Below are 16,968 nucleotides of genomic sequence, written 5' to 3'. Positions count from 1 at the left end.
TTTTCAAGCACTTGAACTGAGAAAAACTGATATTCTCAAATTTTTAAATAAAAAACTGATTTAGCCTGACGTTTTCCAATTTTTAAAAAAAAAACTGATTTAGCCTGACGCGCACGAACCCTGTGGAAAACAAATAAGCAAAGTTTGAAAGTGCAGTATCTATGATTGAGGGGATTTTAGCTGGAGTTGAAGATCATACCGACTCTAGAGAAAAGGATCAATCTGGTGATCTGCAAACTGGTAGTTTCTCAGATTCTCAAACAAAAACCGCTGCTGCTCAAAATTTTCGTTCAAATCTGGTAGAGAAAACAGGTTGGTGAAATTGGAAGAAAACCTAATGAGCTACCAATGGCCCACTTCGATAATTGTTTCGCTTCTTGTCATTTTGGTTTAAGTGCTTTTCGCATAAAAGTGAGTATGTTCTTAAGTCAGACGCAAACACGTTTGACGAGCAAATTGTGAATTTATTTAAATTTGGGTGCTGTTTGGCAATTTTGTTTAAAAATTCTTGTTAATTTTGTTTTCGTCAACTTTTATATGTAAACAAAAAGTGAACTTTTATTTTATTTTAAGTAAGTTATTTTGTGATTATGTTACAAAATTAGACCTTAAAATCTGGTAGTATTATTAGGATATTTAAACACATCGAAAGATTTAAGTATTACAACATTTAAGGTATATTCAGTTTTAAAGATTTTACTTACTCTAATTGTTAAGAAAAGTAAAAGACCTAAAAAACTTTCTAGTAAGGTGTAAGTAAAAAGAAAGCATGCACACTTTGAAAATAGTAAAACTTAATCTTTTAACATTTGCACGAATACTTAGTAAGGAAATATATACTCTTAAACAACTTCTACATTTAACTGATTGAAAACTTCTTTTAAAAATCTGATGTTTATTTGACGTTAAATATACAAAACTTGTTTCAAACTTTTTAACAATTTAAAATACTTAGTCCATTCACATATAAAATTAATGATTATACTGAAACTTTGTTTACTCAAATATTAGAACTAATTTACTTTGAATGATTCACTAAACACAAAAACTTTAAGATTAAAATACCCTTAAAATCGTAATAAAAACTTTCTTAAAATTGTTAAGAAACTCTTAAAATAACAGTTTAACGTTTGTTATTTGGTAAAATCGATAATTTTCTAGTTAGAGAACAAGATTTACTCGCAAGATTTTAAAAATAATTTGAAATCCGAGTTGTTTGTTCCACTTAGAATTTTGATATAATTTTTTATGGTTTTTAGTTTCACATAAAACTCATTTTGTTATACGACCGTGGGCAACTGTTTTAGTAGGAGGATCAAGTTTATCAAAAATTAAAAACCTTTGCGGACGGGACTTGTTAAATGTCTTGGTTGGTAAGTCGGAAAAACATCTACTACAATTTAAGCTCTAAAGAAAAGGCATTGCAATGAAATAATAATCTATAAGCACTACTGAGTACTTATTTACTACAATGTTTTTTAATTACCGTAATATGTTTTCATCAATATCATTTTCTGAAACAAAACTATTGTCTGAAAACATTTTGTGATAAACAAAAAATATGATATTTTTAAGATTAAACACTTTTTAATACATAAAAATGACTTTAAAATTTTTTAACAAGCTGGTTGGGGAAGCACAAAATCGTTAGTTTTGTTTATAGTTGTTTGAATAATTAAACTAATTTAAAAGTTTTGACATTACACACCTAGGAGTTTGATAAATAATTAACAAAGTTTTTTTTTAAGTAAAAAGATACATATAAATACATATCACTCGAAAGAAATCATTAAAGTTTAATATACAAAACCACATAAATGAGTTTTATTATTTGCGGATTAGTTTTAGGCAAGTTAGAACAAACATAAAAATGGGTTAGGCAATAAAAGTTTCATTTTTTTATAAATAAAAATCTGATAATTTTATAAATCACTACAATTGCTTATAAAAAGTATTATTGATATCATTTCAGAACACTTGAAAAACATAGTCAACTTATTAGAAAAAAAAGTCAACTGCTTAAAAAAATAAATCAAGTTTCAATATACTTATATTTTAATCAAATAATAATATAGTAAACTTTTCAATGAAACCGTGACAAAAATAAAAGCTTAAACTTCAGTCAAAATAAATATTAATCACAATGTTAGTACAAACTAATGATAAAGTAAACTGTAATTTGAATTTACAGGTAGTTCAAAAATACAAAAGCAATCGGGCAAAACAAAGTAGAGCGAATCAAAGTAATTTTTTTAACATTTTACCGCTTAGGTCATTGCAGTAACGCACGCCACTGTAAAGTCACTTACAACACGAAAGGGATGAAAATCTTCCTGTTGAGCTGCTTGTAATCGTCGAATTTGCTGCAGTACCACACGTGGTGTGAGTACGATCTGCCGGACAAGTAGCAGACGGCGAATATCGCGAACGCCAGCGACTGAAGGTTCCAGCACATCAAACTGAAGCCGATCCACTCAACTGTTTCCCCCCACAAGTTTGCTCCTGGGGAGAAATTAACATGATTTGTGTGCGTGAATGGTTCAACAATATAAATGGGTATAAGTATAATTTTTGATTAAATGATAAACTAATAAATTTTCTTTCAAAAAAGATACTTGTTTAATGTCATATCAAACCCAGTTGTTTCAAACTTGATCATTTCTAACTCTATATTTTTTAATTACTTTCAACTCGATAATTTTAAATTTGGTCCGCTAAAACAGTATCATTTTCAACTGAGTAATTTTAAACTTGACTGTTTTAAACTTTTTAGTCATTATCATTATTGAAATAAATAATCTGTGTATTTTGTTTTGCTTAAAACTCTTTCCTAGAAGTGTACTTTTATTAATGACTTTAGTATTTTTATGGTGATCAAAATATTTGAAGAACGAGTGTTTGAAATATTACTTTAATCTATTTTTTAAAGGTCTTGACACGTACAGTAAATAAATAGAAATAAAAGTAGTTAAACCATAATATGCTAACTGTATTAATTCTTTATACAAAATTTAGGAACTACTGTTGTTAAATTTCGAAAAAAATACACTTAAAAAACTAGCTGTACTATTTTCGAGAGAACGTGAGGTCTTTGCTAATTAAGCTGTCATGAGTACAACGTTAAAAAATTAGGAATGACAGCAAATAGAAGTGATAGCTTCTGTGTATAAGTTGTTAAGTTAAGAAAACGTAATAGTTTATCATTTAATTAAATGTAAGAAAAAACTTACACTTGGCTTATAGAATCAACATGCTATATTTAATTAGTCTAAAGAAATTAAAACACTTTCGTCAATATATATTTTTTAAGCTTATAATGCTTTTAAAATTTAAGTTTTCAGAAAAAAATAAGAAATATCTAAAGCTTGTTAATTATGAAACAAAATTATTTAAAAACATTGTACTTTTTAAATAATTTAAATTAAAACATTTAGTATCCTACTTTTGTATTAAATTTAATTTTTTTTAAATAAAGCTGTAACAATTAGCTTAACTTAACCAAGTTAGCAATATCAAGTAAATTTTGCACCAAAATTAGATGCACAAAAATAAAGAAACAAAAAAAGTGTACAAAGTAAGAAACTATACAAGCAGTATTTTTCAAATCCTACTACGTACACTAATCTAAGTTACATACATTTTACAGTACACTTTTGGGAAACACTGCGTTAAAGTGTGCGTATATCTTTATTTATAATTTAAGTTCACAACTAGTATGGTAAAACACTCCTGTTCATTGTTATTTTACCAAAAGCAACCACAAGGTGGCTACATTTTTAGTTGGATTTAAATTAAACACTTCCATAGGGGAAATATTTATACTTGTTTTTACTATACTTTAATCATTCCAACCTACCTGACAGATAGTTGAACATGTCTCCCTGCGGAATCTTGTACCCGGTCTCCCCTGGCTTCCTCAGATTTCTCAGTATCGAGTCGCACGTGATGTTGGTGCGCATGCCGAATATAAACAGTAAAATTCCCAACACGAAGTTCCAGCTGTACAGGTGGTCGTCCGTGTAGTTGGAGTAGTGCACTATCTGCGTCCCCTGTTTGAATTGTTGTTAAGTAATTTGTATTTAGTACTTATTGTAAGTAGATAGTGTTTTTGGCTACTAAAAACAATACTAAAGGTATTGACAAAACCATACTACAAGTTGTACAATTTTTTTTTTGATTGTTAAGGTTGGCTTAGTAAAAGTATGTTTATATTTAAAATCTTTGTTAAAGATTTCGTTTTGAGTCTGGCTATAAAGGATAATAGCAAGGTTGCCACAGACCAAGCTAAGAAAAATTTTCTGACTTTTCCTGACTTTTTATTAAAATTTTCTTAACTTTTATAATTCAAACTCTTAATTTAAACTTATTCTGAAATACATAATCTAAAACTTGAACTATTTAAAGCTTTCAATCTAATTTCAATACAGGTTAAAACAAGAGTTTTTTTACTGAATTCAATCATCTAACTTCCATTACATCACTTGAACCATCTGTGTTCGATTGATGTATTATCAATACACAAACAAAATATACTCAGACTTAGCATAAAAGTTGTAAAACAACCTTAAAGGAAATAATACTAAATAATGAAAGATATTTATCAAAACATGTGATAACCTTTATAAATTGTTTTTATTAGTTTAATAAAATACTACCAAAACCATTTGAAATAAAATCCTTGTATTACAATTCAATTAGAAAAGAACAGACTTATGTAACTGTAAAAAATTACATAAAAAAGGAAGCTATATATCTGTTATATAAAATATTTCCTTTTATCATTTAGTACAAAATTTGTAACAAACATTTCTGCTATTATTTATTTTAAAAACTTGAACTATTCTAAAAAAAACTACAAATAAGTTAATTTACCATGGGTATACCTCTCTAATAACTTATTTTCAAGTTGAAAAAAATTATAAAGAAGTATAGTATACTCATAAATTTTTTACATAAAATATTAAACTTAGTGATAATTATAAAGAATTTAATTATTTACTTAAACAAAAAACACTTTGATTCTAAAACTCTGCAAGATAAACTTCTGTGTATATATCAGTCTTTATATGGAAGTGTCCTTGCCACGGGAACGGGTCACTCCTGCACGAGCGTCACTTCTGCACGAGGAGACACTTTTTCACGGTCGTCACTTTTGCACGAAGTGTCAATTTCGCACAAGGGGACACTTTTGCACAAACGTCACTTTAGCACGGCGTCAATTTTGCGCGATTGGACAACTTTGCACGGCGACTCTTTTGCACGAGCGTCACTTTAGCACAAGGGGACACTTTTGCACGAAAGTTAAAAAAATATATAAAATAAAAAGAAAAACATTGTAAAAAATTTAACAAAAATAAATAAAAAGACTAATTGTTAAAAACCAAAAAAATAGTTACCGATCGAGGGTACGGGTAAGTAGTAACAGTTATAGAAAAACTAAAGATAAAAAAGATGAATATAAAAAAACATTAATAAAAATAAAAAACTAGGAAAAAAAATTTATTAAAAAAGCAAAAAAGAAAAAAAAATACCGGCGGAGGGTAAGGGTTAGGGGTAACAGTGATAGAAAAAAAATATATATACCTAATAAAAGTTATTAATCATAAAAAACAGGAAAATAAAAAGAGTTATCAAAATTAATTTATAAAATACAAAAAAATGAAATCAAAAAGTTACTGACAGAGGATAAGGGTTAGGGTAAAGGTGATAGCAAAAAAAAAAATAAATTTAAGTTAATAAAAATAAAACATTCAAAAAATTTTAAACCTGTGCAAAAGTGACCCTCCGTGCAAAAGTGACGCCGTGCAAAAGTGTCCCGTTGTGCAAAAATGTCACCTTGTGCAAAAGTGACACTCACCCCCTTGCAACAGATCATCAATACTAAAAAGCATACAAAAACTACCTGTTCAAGTAGGGTAGTTTTTCAATACATTAACAGAGAAATTCTGGAGTTTTATAAAGAATATTTTATTAATTTATACCAGATGAAGGCATCGGAAAACAAGTAATTTTGTAATTTTAGTCTGACAAAAGAATTTTCTATTGATTTTTACCATTTCAAGGCTTTAGAAAATAAGGAAATTTGTGAATTTGAACTGACAATAGCTAACTTTTCTTTTGTCAATTTTTTTTGTCCCGACTTATCCTGACTTTTGTTTTTTTTTTAGTTTTTCCTGACTTTTCCTGACCTTGTGGCAGCCCTGCAATAGTAATAGTATAGATAAATTCATACTACAATACGCGTTTTCTGTTTAAAATTGAGCTTTGTTAAAAATATTCACCTTTGTTTTACTATTAGAGACTAAATGTGTGAATTAAATGGTACTACATGGTTGTACAAAGTTTTATTTGATTTTTAAGGTTGTCTGTGTTAAATATTTTTGAATGTGTTCAAGTTTTAGTATACTATAATATATAACAATAAAAAAATGAAATATTAAAAAGTTTAAGTATATATGAAAATAATGATGTTTACGTAAATTTATTATAAAAACAACTACCAATACAAAACTTCTAGAGAACTTAATCATATCCTGTAAACTAACATGGTATACAATTGTAAAAATTTCTGAACCTAATAATTACTATAACTGAGCACCTTTAAATATTATTAAGAAACTAAGTGAAGCATTGATTTGTAAATTAATTCGTGAATTAATTTTATCTTGTAAACCAAAATAAATATAAAACCCATATAAAACAAATTTAATCTAACAGCCATTTAACTTTCCATCTCACAATTCATACATAAATCACTCATTTTTGAAAAGTTTGAAATTTTATTTACAAAACAATTTGTTTTTTGTATAAGTATCTTAATAAAAATCCGTGACAAGATAAACTTTTTATTAACATATGTAACACAATAAGCTAAACCTTGCTAGCTGATATGAATACAAAACCGGTCTTTAATCTAACATTGGTTTATGAAAAAGTTCGAAAATTCAATACTTTCGCAAGGTAACATGAGCATAAAACAATTATTTCACTCAACATTCCAACCTGCATGAATCCGTTGAACACGCAGAAGCTCCAAGCCATCAGCATTATGATGAACGGGGTCGGCTTGCCGCCCCTTATCAGCATGGGGTACACGAACGTTCTGTTGGCGTAGTGGGTGAGGAAGCAGCCAATCAGGATCTTCTGAACAAGGTTCAGGGTGGTGTATGAGGTGAGGGCGATGTAGAAGGGGAACGCGAACGCTGGCAGCTCCTGTGTTGTAAAATATGTTTTTGTTAGTTCTCAAAAGTGTACAGTGTTTACGCAAATTATTATGTACGTTCTGAATTTTTTTGCTTGAAAAAAAGTTTTACAATGCAAAATTTGGTAAATATTTAAAAAGTTGTGTATTGAAAAAACTTTACTCGTGATTCATTTATCATTTCTCTCATCAGAGTAATAAACAAAAATTGTACTTTTTAAAGACCTGTGTGCAATTGTGGCTGTTATTTCGTAAAAGAGCAGTGTTAATAAAATTACGTTTAAACAAATACAATATTTTGAAGTTAAATTTTTTTCAGCGAAACTATAATGTTTGTCTTACTTTATATATGACAAAAAGTAGAAATAAAATATTTTAAACATAAAAGCGAAAAACATTTGAAAACAAATAATAAGCAAACCTGAAGAATCCAGGCCTTTTTAACGCCCAGCTTTGGTCCCCAGCTGGTGCTCTCGTACCTTCCGTAAGGAGCCTTGATCCCTGCTACCAGCATAAAGTTCACAACAGGGGAAACACCTATCATGATCCAAGCCATCACGTCCAGGTAGTGCTGGGTGACCTCCATTTTAAGTGAGGTTTTTTTAGTAAACGCCTGAAATTTAAGTAAACATTATGGTAGCATAAAAAACATTTTTTTATTTAATTAATTAATAAATGATTGGTATAACAGTAAGAAAAAAAATTAAGTTTAAATGATTTTTTTTTAAAGAAATTTTTAAAGTAATTCAATTATCCACTTAATTAAATAGCTTCCAAACCAAATTTTTTTTAAATAAATTGAATTGATATACTGATAACTTAAAGTACTTTTAGTTATTTATCATTCAAATTTTGCAGAAATCAAGTTCAATTTTACATATTTAAAATATTTTACTAAACTTTATTCAAAGTAATTTTTGTTTTCAAGTTTTATTTTTTTGAATGTTTGAATATTTGGTTACATGGCTATAGAATTTACAACAATTAATTTTCTTACAATTCAAATTCTTATAAATATTTTTTAAATGGCTGCATCAAAAAATAAAAAATGCTCATGTAGATCTAACTTCTAAGAACTGGTGAATTCTGAAAACAAAAATTAATATTTATTTAAAATATCTATACATTTAGTATGACTTAAGTATTATTTAGCCCAATCTCAAAAAGTAAAAAATAAATTGAAAAAAAAAATAATCATGTAGGTCTAAAACATTAAAAATAAAATTAAAAATACTATGGAAAAAATATTTCTAATAGATTTAGTTTAAGTAACTAATAAATTCAAAAATTTGAGTAGTAGTGCACCCATATAGTAATGCATAAAATTATTTTAGTTAGAAAAACGAAAAATAGTTAATGTATAAAAATATAACTTAAAAAATAATTACTATATTAAGAGTTAAACAAGTTATGAGTTCAAAAACAGTAAAAGTTAAAAACAATTAATTAAGAACATGTAAATAGTACGCCAATATTTTCAACCAACATTATATGTTACAATTTACATTAAAACTAAAGTTTGTTATTGATGCACTTCAAACTGTTAACTAATATTTTTGTTTTCAAAATCACTCTTGGCAACTTCCATGGCCAGCCTGGCATCTTCAAACTTTGAATTAATTTTCAAAGCTCTCTCGTAATCGTCAATTGCTTTCTGGTACCTCGCCATCCTGTAGTGGATCAATCCCCGGTTGTAGTAGGCCATGTGAAGTGAACGGTAGAGTATTGACTCTGTGAAGTCTTCTATTGCTCCGTCAAAATCAACCCTGAAATACTTGGCTTGCCCTCTGTTATTGAATGCCAGCGCCCTGATTTTGGGATGTTGTTGGCTTTTTTCAATGAGGTCACTGTATAATCGTTCAGCCTGTTCCAAGTTCTTTTGCTCTAGACATGAGTCTGCTTCTTCGAGCAATGTTTTTAGGGTGGATTCGTCCATTATAAATACTACTAAAATAAAATCTTTAAGTTGATAATACGATTAAAAATTAAACAATATTTTTTTTAAGAATTTTTAGATTCAACAAAGACAAGTTTCAGCTGTTTAATTTCAGTATGTTTATTTGTAAATATTAACAACTTAGGTGAGTTTTTATTATTTTGCTTCAAAATAATCTTGTAAAATGAAGTAAATCTCTGGCTTGCAACAAACTTTTAGCTCGAAAACAACTGCTTTTTTTTAATAACAAAACATATATTTTAATTACATGGTCTTAGAATATGACCTGCCAACTAGAATAGTTGTCCATTCATAATCTATCAACAAGTTCACTATACATTATAGTACTGATGAAACAGTAAAACTAACTTTTAAAAAATTTAGCTCAAAATCATTATTGTTAATAAAAGCTAATTTTGCAATTTTCACATTTTTGCAGTTTTATTATCTTTAAAGCAAATAAAAAACAATGCTAATTAAGTAAGTAAGTAATTAAATAAGTATATATAACATCTATAAAACTGTAAAATACTCCTCAGAGTATATAAGTGTTAGTTAGATTGTGCTCAAAGGCTTGCTTTTTTTAAGTTTGTTAAAAAACAAAAACCAATTTAAAAAGTTTTAAATATCTAAATAACATTTATGTTTAAAACTAAACAGAACTTTAAACATTAGAAAGTCATCACATTTTGTTTTTTTTAATAAGCACAGTTTATATCTTCATTTTACACTATATATTTTGATTTACTTTTTGTTAAAAACTAAATTCAAAGTGCAAAATACAAAATTTGACTTAAAATGGTATAACAAAGCTTTTATCACAAATTTAGTACTATATACCTGCTTGAGATGGTGCTGCTCTCTGTTACTTAAAACAAATTGTTTTTATGAAAAAAAGAATAATCGGATTAGTTTGTTGTGTGCCTGCCCTAACCACAACAAACCCACTGTTTAAAACTGATCTGCTGAAATTAAATGATGTGTATATTTTGAAAACTTGAAGAGTTGATGCAGAATACTTTAAAAGGGTTTAATGTGGAGCACAATAGATTTACACTTGCTAGCTCTGTTCATTAACACAAACAAGGTTTTCAAAAAAGTAATAACTGGAAGACCTATATCAAGACTTTGCCTGAACTGTGTTAGGTATTTGGGTATAATGTCCAAGTAATTTTAAAAACTTAAAAAAAGATACTTTTAGATGTAGTTATAAATAAATGTTTTTCCTAAATCAGTCTAAATTTAACAACACTACAAAAAGTAGATTTAGAGTGCTTTTCAATGTATGTTTTATGTGTACTAAAATGTGAAGCATGTTAAATGTACACCAGATTGTACTTGGTCTTTTTATTTTATGATTATCTTTCTAATGAAAGAGAGATTGTTATAAACTATTTAAATAAATGAAATTGTTTGTTTTTTTGTTACTGTGTTAGATTGAAGATAGTTAATTTTATCATGTTACAAGTAAAAAGTAAAATACTGATTTTTTTTTGAGTGTTATGTTAAAATACTACAAAATATTACTAACAAACTTTTAGAACAACTTTTATTTTATAAACTTTTGTTTTTCAAATAGAAAAAGTTTTTTTATTTTTGTTTTACTATCACTATCATCCCTAACTCTTACCCTTGGTCAGTAACTTTTTTTTTTAATTTTGTTATATGTATACTTTTTTGTTTTCTTTGTTATTAGTAATTTTATTAGTTATTATTTGTTTTTTTATTTTTACTATCATTGTAACCCCTAACCCTTACCCTTGGTCAATAACTTATTTATTTTAATTTTTTTTAACAATTTATTTTTATTTATTTGTTTTTCTTGTGTTTTTTTTTTAATAATTTTTACTATCACTTTTACCCCCAACCCTTACCCTCGGTAGGTAACTTTTTTTTTCTTCTTGTTTTTTACACTGTTTTTTTATTTTTTCTTACTCTTTGTGCAAAAGTGTCTTTGTGTATATTTGACTCGTTCCCTAAACAATTATTTCTTTTAGTTAGATATTGGTTCATTGAAATTTGCAATAGCTGATTATGAGATCTAATTGGGGGCATAGATCACACAAATGAATTTTTGATGTAATTTTTGTTGCTAAGTTAACAGATACTTGCATAGGTATTTGAGCTTCATGATTTTTCAACCCTTTTTGGTTTTTGGTGTTGAGATCTTAAGCTTGTGAGTATTTGCCAATTGATGTGTCTTCAAGGGATGTTTTTTAATTAAAATAAAAAGTTCTTTATGTTAAGTTTAATGTTAATTTTAAAGGAGTAGGTAGAATTACACATGATGTAACTTAGTTGATTAACCTTAAATAAAATGTTTTTCCTTGTAGAGGGAAGAGTAAAACTGGTGTGTTTTAAACTTTTATGGTTAAAAATATAAGTCTCTTATATACTTACTTACTATACTTAAATATAAATATGTTTGCATATTTGGTGACATAAACATAAATTCACTTAATAGTGATCGAGACTCATCAATTACCAATTATCTTCATGAAATTTGTAGCTTTGGATTTACAAATCTAATTGATGTTCTAACCAGAGTTACTAATAAGGGAGGCACATTAATTGATCACTTTTATTGCTTTAAACCCCTAACAGTCAAAAAAGCAAAAGAACTTTTATCTGATATTTCTGATCACTTTCCATTATATGTAAGACTCAAAAATTGTAACCTAACAAAGACTCATGTAAACACTAAAAATTTTTATCAGGATCATTCTAAAATTAGTACTAACAAAATCTCAACTAATACTCTTAAAATTCTAAATAGATTCCAAGTTTACAAAATTATTAATTCCAAGGGTTCAGTAGACTCAAAGTTTGAGTGCTTGTTAGAAAAAATTAAAAAGATCAGTGACAAAAATGTTCCCCTTAAGTTGTCAAATCTAAACAAAAATTAAAGTTAAAACCCTGTATAACCAAAGGTATTCTTAAGTCAATTAAGTATAAAAACAAGCTATACAAAATGCTCTGCAAAAACAATTTTAGTATCACATAAAAAGTAAAAGAGTTCAAAACTTACCAAAACAAATTAACTAAAATCAAAACTATTTCTAAAAAAAATTATTATCAAAAATGGCTACAAAATTGTAATAAAAATTCAGCAGATACCTGGAAGGTAATTAATGATATAATATTACAAACAGACAGAAAAAAAGCACTGACTTTCCCCAAAAACTTAAAGTTAGTGACGAAATTTTAATCAATCCAGTTGAGATTGTAAATAATTTTAAAACACATTTTCAACTATTGGGAAACAAACTAGTTTGAATTCTAACACCTCTCAAAACTCTTGTATTAAAAGTCCCAGATACTACTATAACAGTTTTGCCTGGTTTGATGTACAGGAAAAAAAAAAGTAATGTAATTAAAAGTTTACACTCAAATAAAGCAAATGGTGCTGACAATATCTCTGTTAGAATTTTTAAATTGATTAACTTCCATATAGCCCCAATAATTAGTAAGTTAATAAATTTGATATTTCAAGAATGTAGATACAATTAGCCAAAGTATCACCAATATTTAAATCAGGTTTGAAAACAGTTCCTGGAAATTAAAGATTAATTTCACTTTTATCAAACATATATAAGATTATTGAAAAAGCTATATATATTCGTTTATACAATTTTCAAACAAGTTTAATGTCCTTAACACTTCCAAGTTTGGACTCAGAGAGGGCCATTCTACTAACCTAGCATTATCAGAGTTTGTAGAAAGTACACTGTCCTCTTTTGATGAACGTAATGCTGTTTGTGCAGTTTTGTTAGATCCATGTAAGGCATTTGACTGTGTAGACAGAAAAACATTGTTAAACAAGTTAGAGTATCATGGAATAAGAGGGCAAATGCTTAAACTATTGGAATCATACCTATCTAAAAGAAAACAGTTTGTAGATTTTACTGGGTATGAATCAACTTCTAAAAGTATAGACATAGGAATGCTACAAGGCTAAGTTTTGGGTCCCTTATTGTTTCTAGATTACACCAATAATTTACAAAACAATACAACCCTAAAAGACTTGAACTTTGCAGATGACACCCTGTTATATACTACCCTAAAGAAAAACACCTATCAAAGAGATAATATACACTTAAACTCACAGTTGGAAAAAGTATCAGAATGGTTAATTGACAACAGGCTTAAACTTAATTTAAATAAAACAAGGTACATGCTCTTTTCACTCTGGTAAAACAGAAGTATGGAAAAACACAAATTTAGATACAAAAATAGGTAATTCATCTATATTAAAGGTAGAAAATTATAAGTATCTCGGAGTTACAATTGATAGTAACCTCAATTGGTCTGACCATATTGAGGCAGTAAAAACTAAGTTATTGAAGACTATAGGTATTTTATACAAAACAAGGTACTTTTTAAATCAAAATTCATTGTATTATATCTTTAATTCACTTCTGATTAGTCATGTAAGATATGGTTTGTTGTGTTGGGGTAGGGTGAGTAAAACTAAAATTTCTGAGATTGATAAACATATAAAAAAAGCATTTACATGCATTCATTTTAAAGGTTGGAATGAAAGTGTTAACACTATATAAATAGAAAATAAAATATTAGATGTTGAAAATATGTTTAAGTGTTAAATAGGGAGTTTCTATGCACAAATTTAAATTATTTTGGAAGTTAAACTTCAAAAACACAAACAAAATCTTATTCAAATAGAAAATGCACAAATTTAGAAGAGATACTTAATCAGTTAACTTCAAGACTTACTTTACAAGAGTAAATAAAATTCACAATTAGTTAACAAGATTTTCAGAAACAAATTATTATATTCTTAGAGTAAATAGTCTTTATGGTTCTAAAGCCTTATCCTATCTTGGATGTAAAGTATGGGAGGAAATTCCAAGAAACCTAAAAGATCAGAGCTACCTTGGAGCTTTATCTGGACTAAAAATTGTTTTACTTAAAAATCAACCGGATAGAAGTCAAACTTAATTTTCTCTATATTTTTCAACATGTATGTACAGTATAGCATATTTTTTTAGTTGTAATTTTTTGACTAATATAGCCTTTTTTTTTCCCTTGATCCATTATCAAGTTTACTCTATAAGTTAAGTTTTACTTTTTAACTTGTTTTTTTGTAAAGTTTATTAGATATTTGTTAAGTTTTCTTCAAAATATATTTGTACATTAAAAGTATGATTTCTTCTTAGGTAGATATTTACATTGCCTTAAGTTTTTCAACAACTATAGTTATGAGAATTAGCAATCATATTGAGTTATAAAATATATTAGAAGTACTATATAATTTTTTTAAGTATAATATGATTTACAGTTTTTGCTTTATACTCATGTTTAGTCTTATTTATATATTTAAAGATGAGATATATGTTTTTATTTTTCACAGCATTTTTACCACTTCTACCTTTTTATGTTATTATGGAATTTTATATTGCACTTTTCGTGGTTGTTCTTGTAAAAAAAGCAACAAGAAAATGTGAACGTATACGATCATAAAAATTGAAATCTAAGGGGAGGAGACGGTGTGGTGCCCATGGTAGACTATGGTTTCCAATAGTCAATATTGGTAGAAATGATTGCAGACCAACTTTTTTTTTTATAACTTTGTTTTAAGTTAATTTGAATAATGATACTTTAAAATGGAAACAAAAAAAAAAGATTAATAACAATATTGATTTTTCATTGATCTTAAGTTTTGTTTTTATTGTTTTTTTTTTTTTTTTTTAAGGTAGAAAAACATCAGAAAATACTCACTCTCCCCTCTGCAACAATAAACGTTTTCTGAAGGTCAAGCAAGTGAGTTTGAGCTCATCACATGTTATTCCACCTGCCCTATCTTTAAATTTACTAAGAAAAAAATTACCTTTTAACTAAAAATAAAAATGTCTATGTAATAATAAAAGAAAAAAAAAAAAATTTAACTAACTGAAATAAAAACTAATCCTAACCCTTTATTGAAAAAAACCTTTGGTGACACGTCATTTAGCAAACACTCACAAGGTTAAAATCTCAACACTAAAAACCACAAAGTGTGGGAAAATCATGAAGCTCAAATCCCCAAGTAAGTATTTGCCGACGCTACAACAAAAAACACACCAACAATCCAATCATGTGATCACTGCCACCAGTGTGAACTCACAATCAGCTGTTGCAAACTCAAATAAACAAATATCTAATTAAAAGTATTTAGTTCTAAAAACATAAAAAACTAACTAGAATAAAGAAATACTGTAGTATGAAAAAAATACTACTTGTATGGATAATAATATATACATATATATCAACAATAAAGTCAATAAATAATAAGAGTTTTTAAAATTTGTAAGTATTAAGTTTGTACAAAACTCAAAAAATAATAATAAATATAAAATAAAAAATAAACAAATAAAATAAGTAAAAATTAGAATAATTAAAACTGCTCAAAAACTTCTATAAAATGTATGGTGTGCGGCTCGATGACTGACCAAAAGGTCTCTCTCAACACCAATCCATTAACCATAGTTGTGAGTGTTGACATTTTTCTTTCTTTCTCAAACTTAACCCTTTCAACAATGAATGTTTTCTGGAAATATATTTAAGGACAATAAAAAACATATGTTAAATATGAAGTATAACATAATATTTAGGTGGTACATCACAAAAAAAAAAAAAATTATTAACTTTTTTTATAAATATTTGCTAGTAAAATACTACTTTTTGCAAAAGAAAAGTCTTTGAAGATAGTTTTAATAAAAAAATTGAAAAAAATTCGACCAATTTGACTCAGAAGTTTGTAAATTTTTCAACTCTACGGATTGTCATTTTATCACACTTATTCATAGCATACTTTTTCATAATACAAAATATGTTTCAAACAATAAGGTTTATACTAAACTGTAAAGTGTGCACAAAATTATGTCTTGGTTAACTTACTGAGCACAGATTTTGAAACTTTTTGGATTCGTTATTCTCAACCAAAGTATTATTTTTATTTTTAATGCTATAATGTTTGCTAAATAATAAAAAATGCTCAAATTAGAACTTGTGCAATGTGCATGTTTCAAAATATTTGGGTGGCTTGGCTCATCTCCTCAAATCACTCGCTCTATTGAGCACAAAAACTATTTAACCCTGAAACCGCAGCAAGTATTCAACATTTAAACTAAACAAGCTTTCTACCAGTTTTTAAGTTGATAAATAGGTATTACTGTTCAAAAATATAGGTTAAATCGTTTGCTAACAAAAGATCCTAGTGAAACAAGTTCACTGGAATATAAATAAAAACAAATTGTACAGTAATCTTCCTTTATTGTACCAACATATGTTTCTGTGTGTCAACGAATCAACACACTTCAACTGGGTTCTGTAAAAAAATAATTACTTTAATAAAAGAATAGAAGCATAGAACTGTGACTTTTATTGTCTTTACCGTTGTTAAGTGTTATTAAACTTTATTGATACACTAACTAATGGTTAATGTTTTATTTTTGTTCAAAATAGATTACAAATATAGAAACTAAATTAACAAACTTTGCAATACAAATTAAATTGTTGAAATAACCTCATTTATATTGTGACGTAATTATTAGATGTAATGAGTGTATTTTGTTCATTCGTTAACAACAGTAAAATTAAAATCAGTTATTCTTTCCATTAACGTGAGTTGTTTGTTTATATTATGATTTGTTGTTTTGTTGTGTATTTAAGTTTACTTTAATTATTTTAGACTAGACAATCATAAATGTTATATAGTTTTATAACAGTCGGATTTAATATTAAGTATTTTACCTATTATTAACTATTATCTGTAAAAAATATTTTGTTTTAACGAAAACATGTATACACCTACTTTATTCTATGCTTCTAC

At 27.2% G+C, this 16,968-nt stretch overlaps 2 protein-coding genes across 2 annotated transcripts; both read right to left on the bottom strand.

Moving 5' to 3' along the window:
* Positions 1 to 1,788: 1,788 nt before the first annotated feature.
* LOC145834733 (3-oxo-5-alpha-steroid 4-dehydrogenase 1-like) lies at positions 1,789 to 16,168 on the bottom strand. The gene is made up of 6 exons (XM_082942237.1): positions 16,035 to 16,168; positions 15,550 to 15,684; positions 7,623 to 7,814; positions 7,003 to 7,212; positions 3,857 to 4,049; positions 1,789 to 2,502 (listed from the first exon to the last, which is right to left on the bottom strand). The coding sequence occupies exons 2-6, from the start codon at positions 15,637 to 15,639 to the stop codon at positions 2,306 to 2,308; spliced, it is 882 nt and encodes a 293-aa protein (XP_082798363.1). The 5' UTR covers positions 15,640 to 15,684; positions 16,035 to 16,168; the 3' UTR covers positions 1,789 to 2,305.
* Positions 8,406 to 9,411, bottom strand: LOC145834737 (uncharacterized). The gene has a single exon (XM_082942242.1). The coding sequence runs from the start codon at positions 9,135 to 9,137 to the stop codon at positions 8,745 to 8,747; it is 393 nt and encodes a 130-aa protein (XP_082798368.1). The 5' UTR covers positions 9,138 to 9,411; the 3' UTR covers positions 8,406 to 8,744.
* Positions 16,169 to 16,968: the final 800 nt, after the last annotated feature.

This window comes from Thalia democratica, chromosome 4 (assembly GCF_965202585.1).
Source record: "Thalia democratica chromosome 4, ktThaDemo2.hap1.1, whole genome shotgun sequence".
In the NCBI taxonomy this organism is placed as follows: Eukaryota; Metazoa; Chordata; class Thaliacea; order Salpida; family Salpidae; genus Thalia; species Thalia democratica.
Note: the sequence above shows the minus strand (reverse complement) of the source record. Positions and strands in the feature narration are given on the sequence as shown.

Coding starts and splice junctions, on each gene's coding strand:
- LOC145834737 (XM_082942242.1), bottom strand. CDS start 9,137: ATGGACGAATCCACCCTAAAAACATTGCTCGAAGAAGCAGACTCATGT.
- LOC145834733 (XM_082942237.1), bottom strand. CDS start 15,639: ATGTCAACACTCACAACTATGGTTAATGGATTGGTGTTGAGAGAGACC. Junction 4,050..7,002: donor TGTTCAACGGATTCATGCAG/GTTGGAATGTTG, acceptor CAATTCAAACAG/GGGACGCAGATAGTGCACTA. Junction 2,503..3,856: donor CATGTTCAACTATCTGTCAG/GTAGGTTGGAAT, acceptor ATTTCTCCCCAG/GAGCAAACTTGTGGGGGGAA.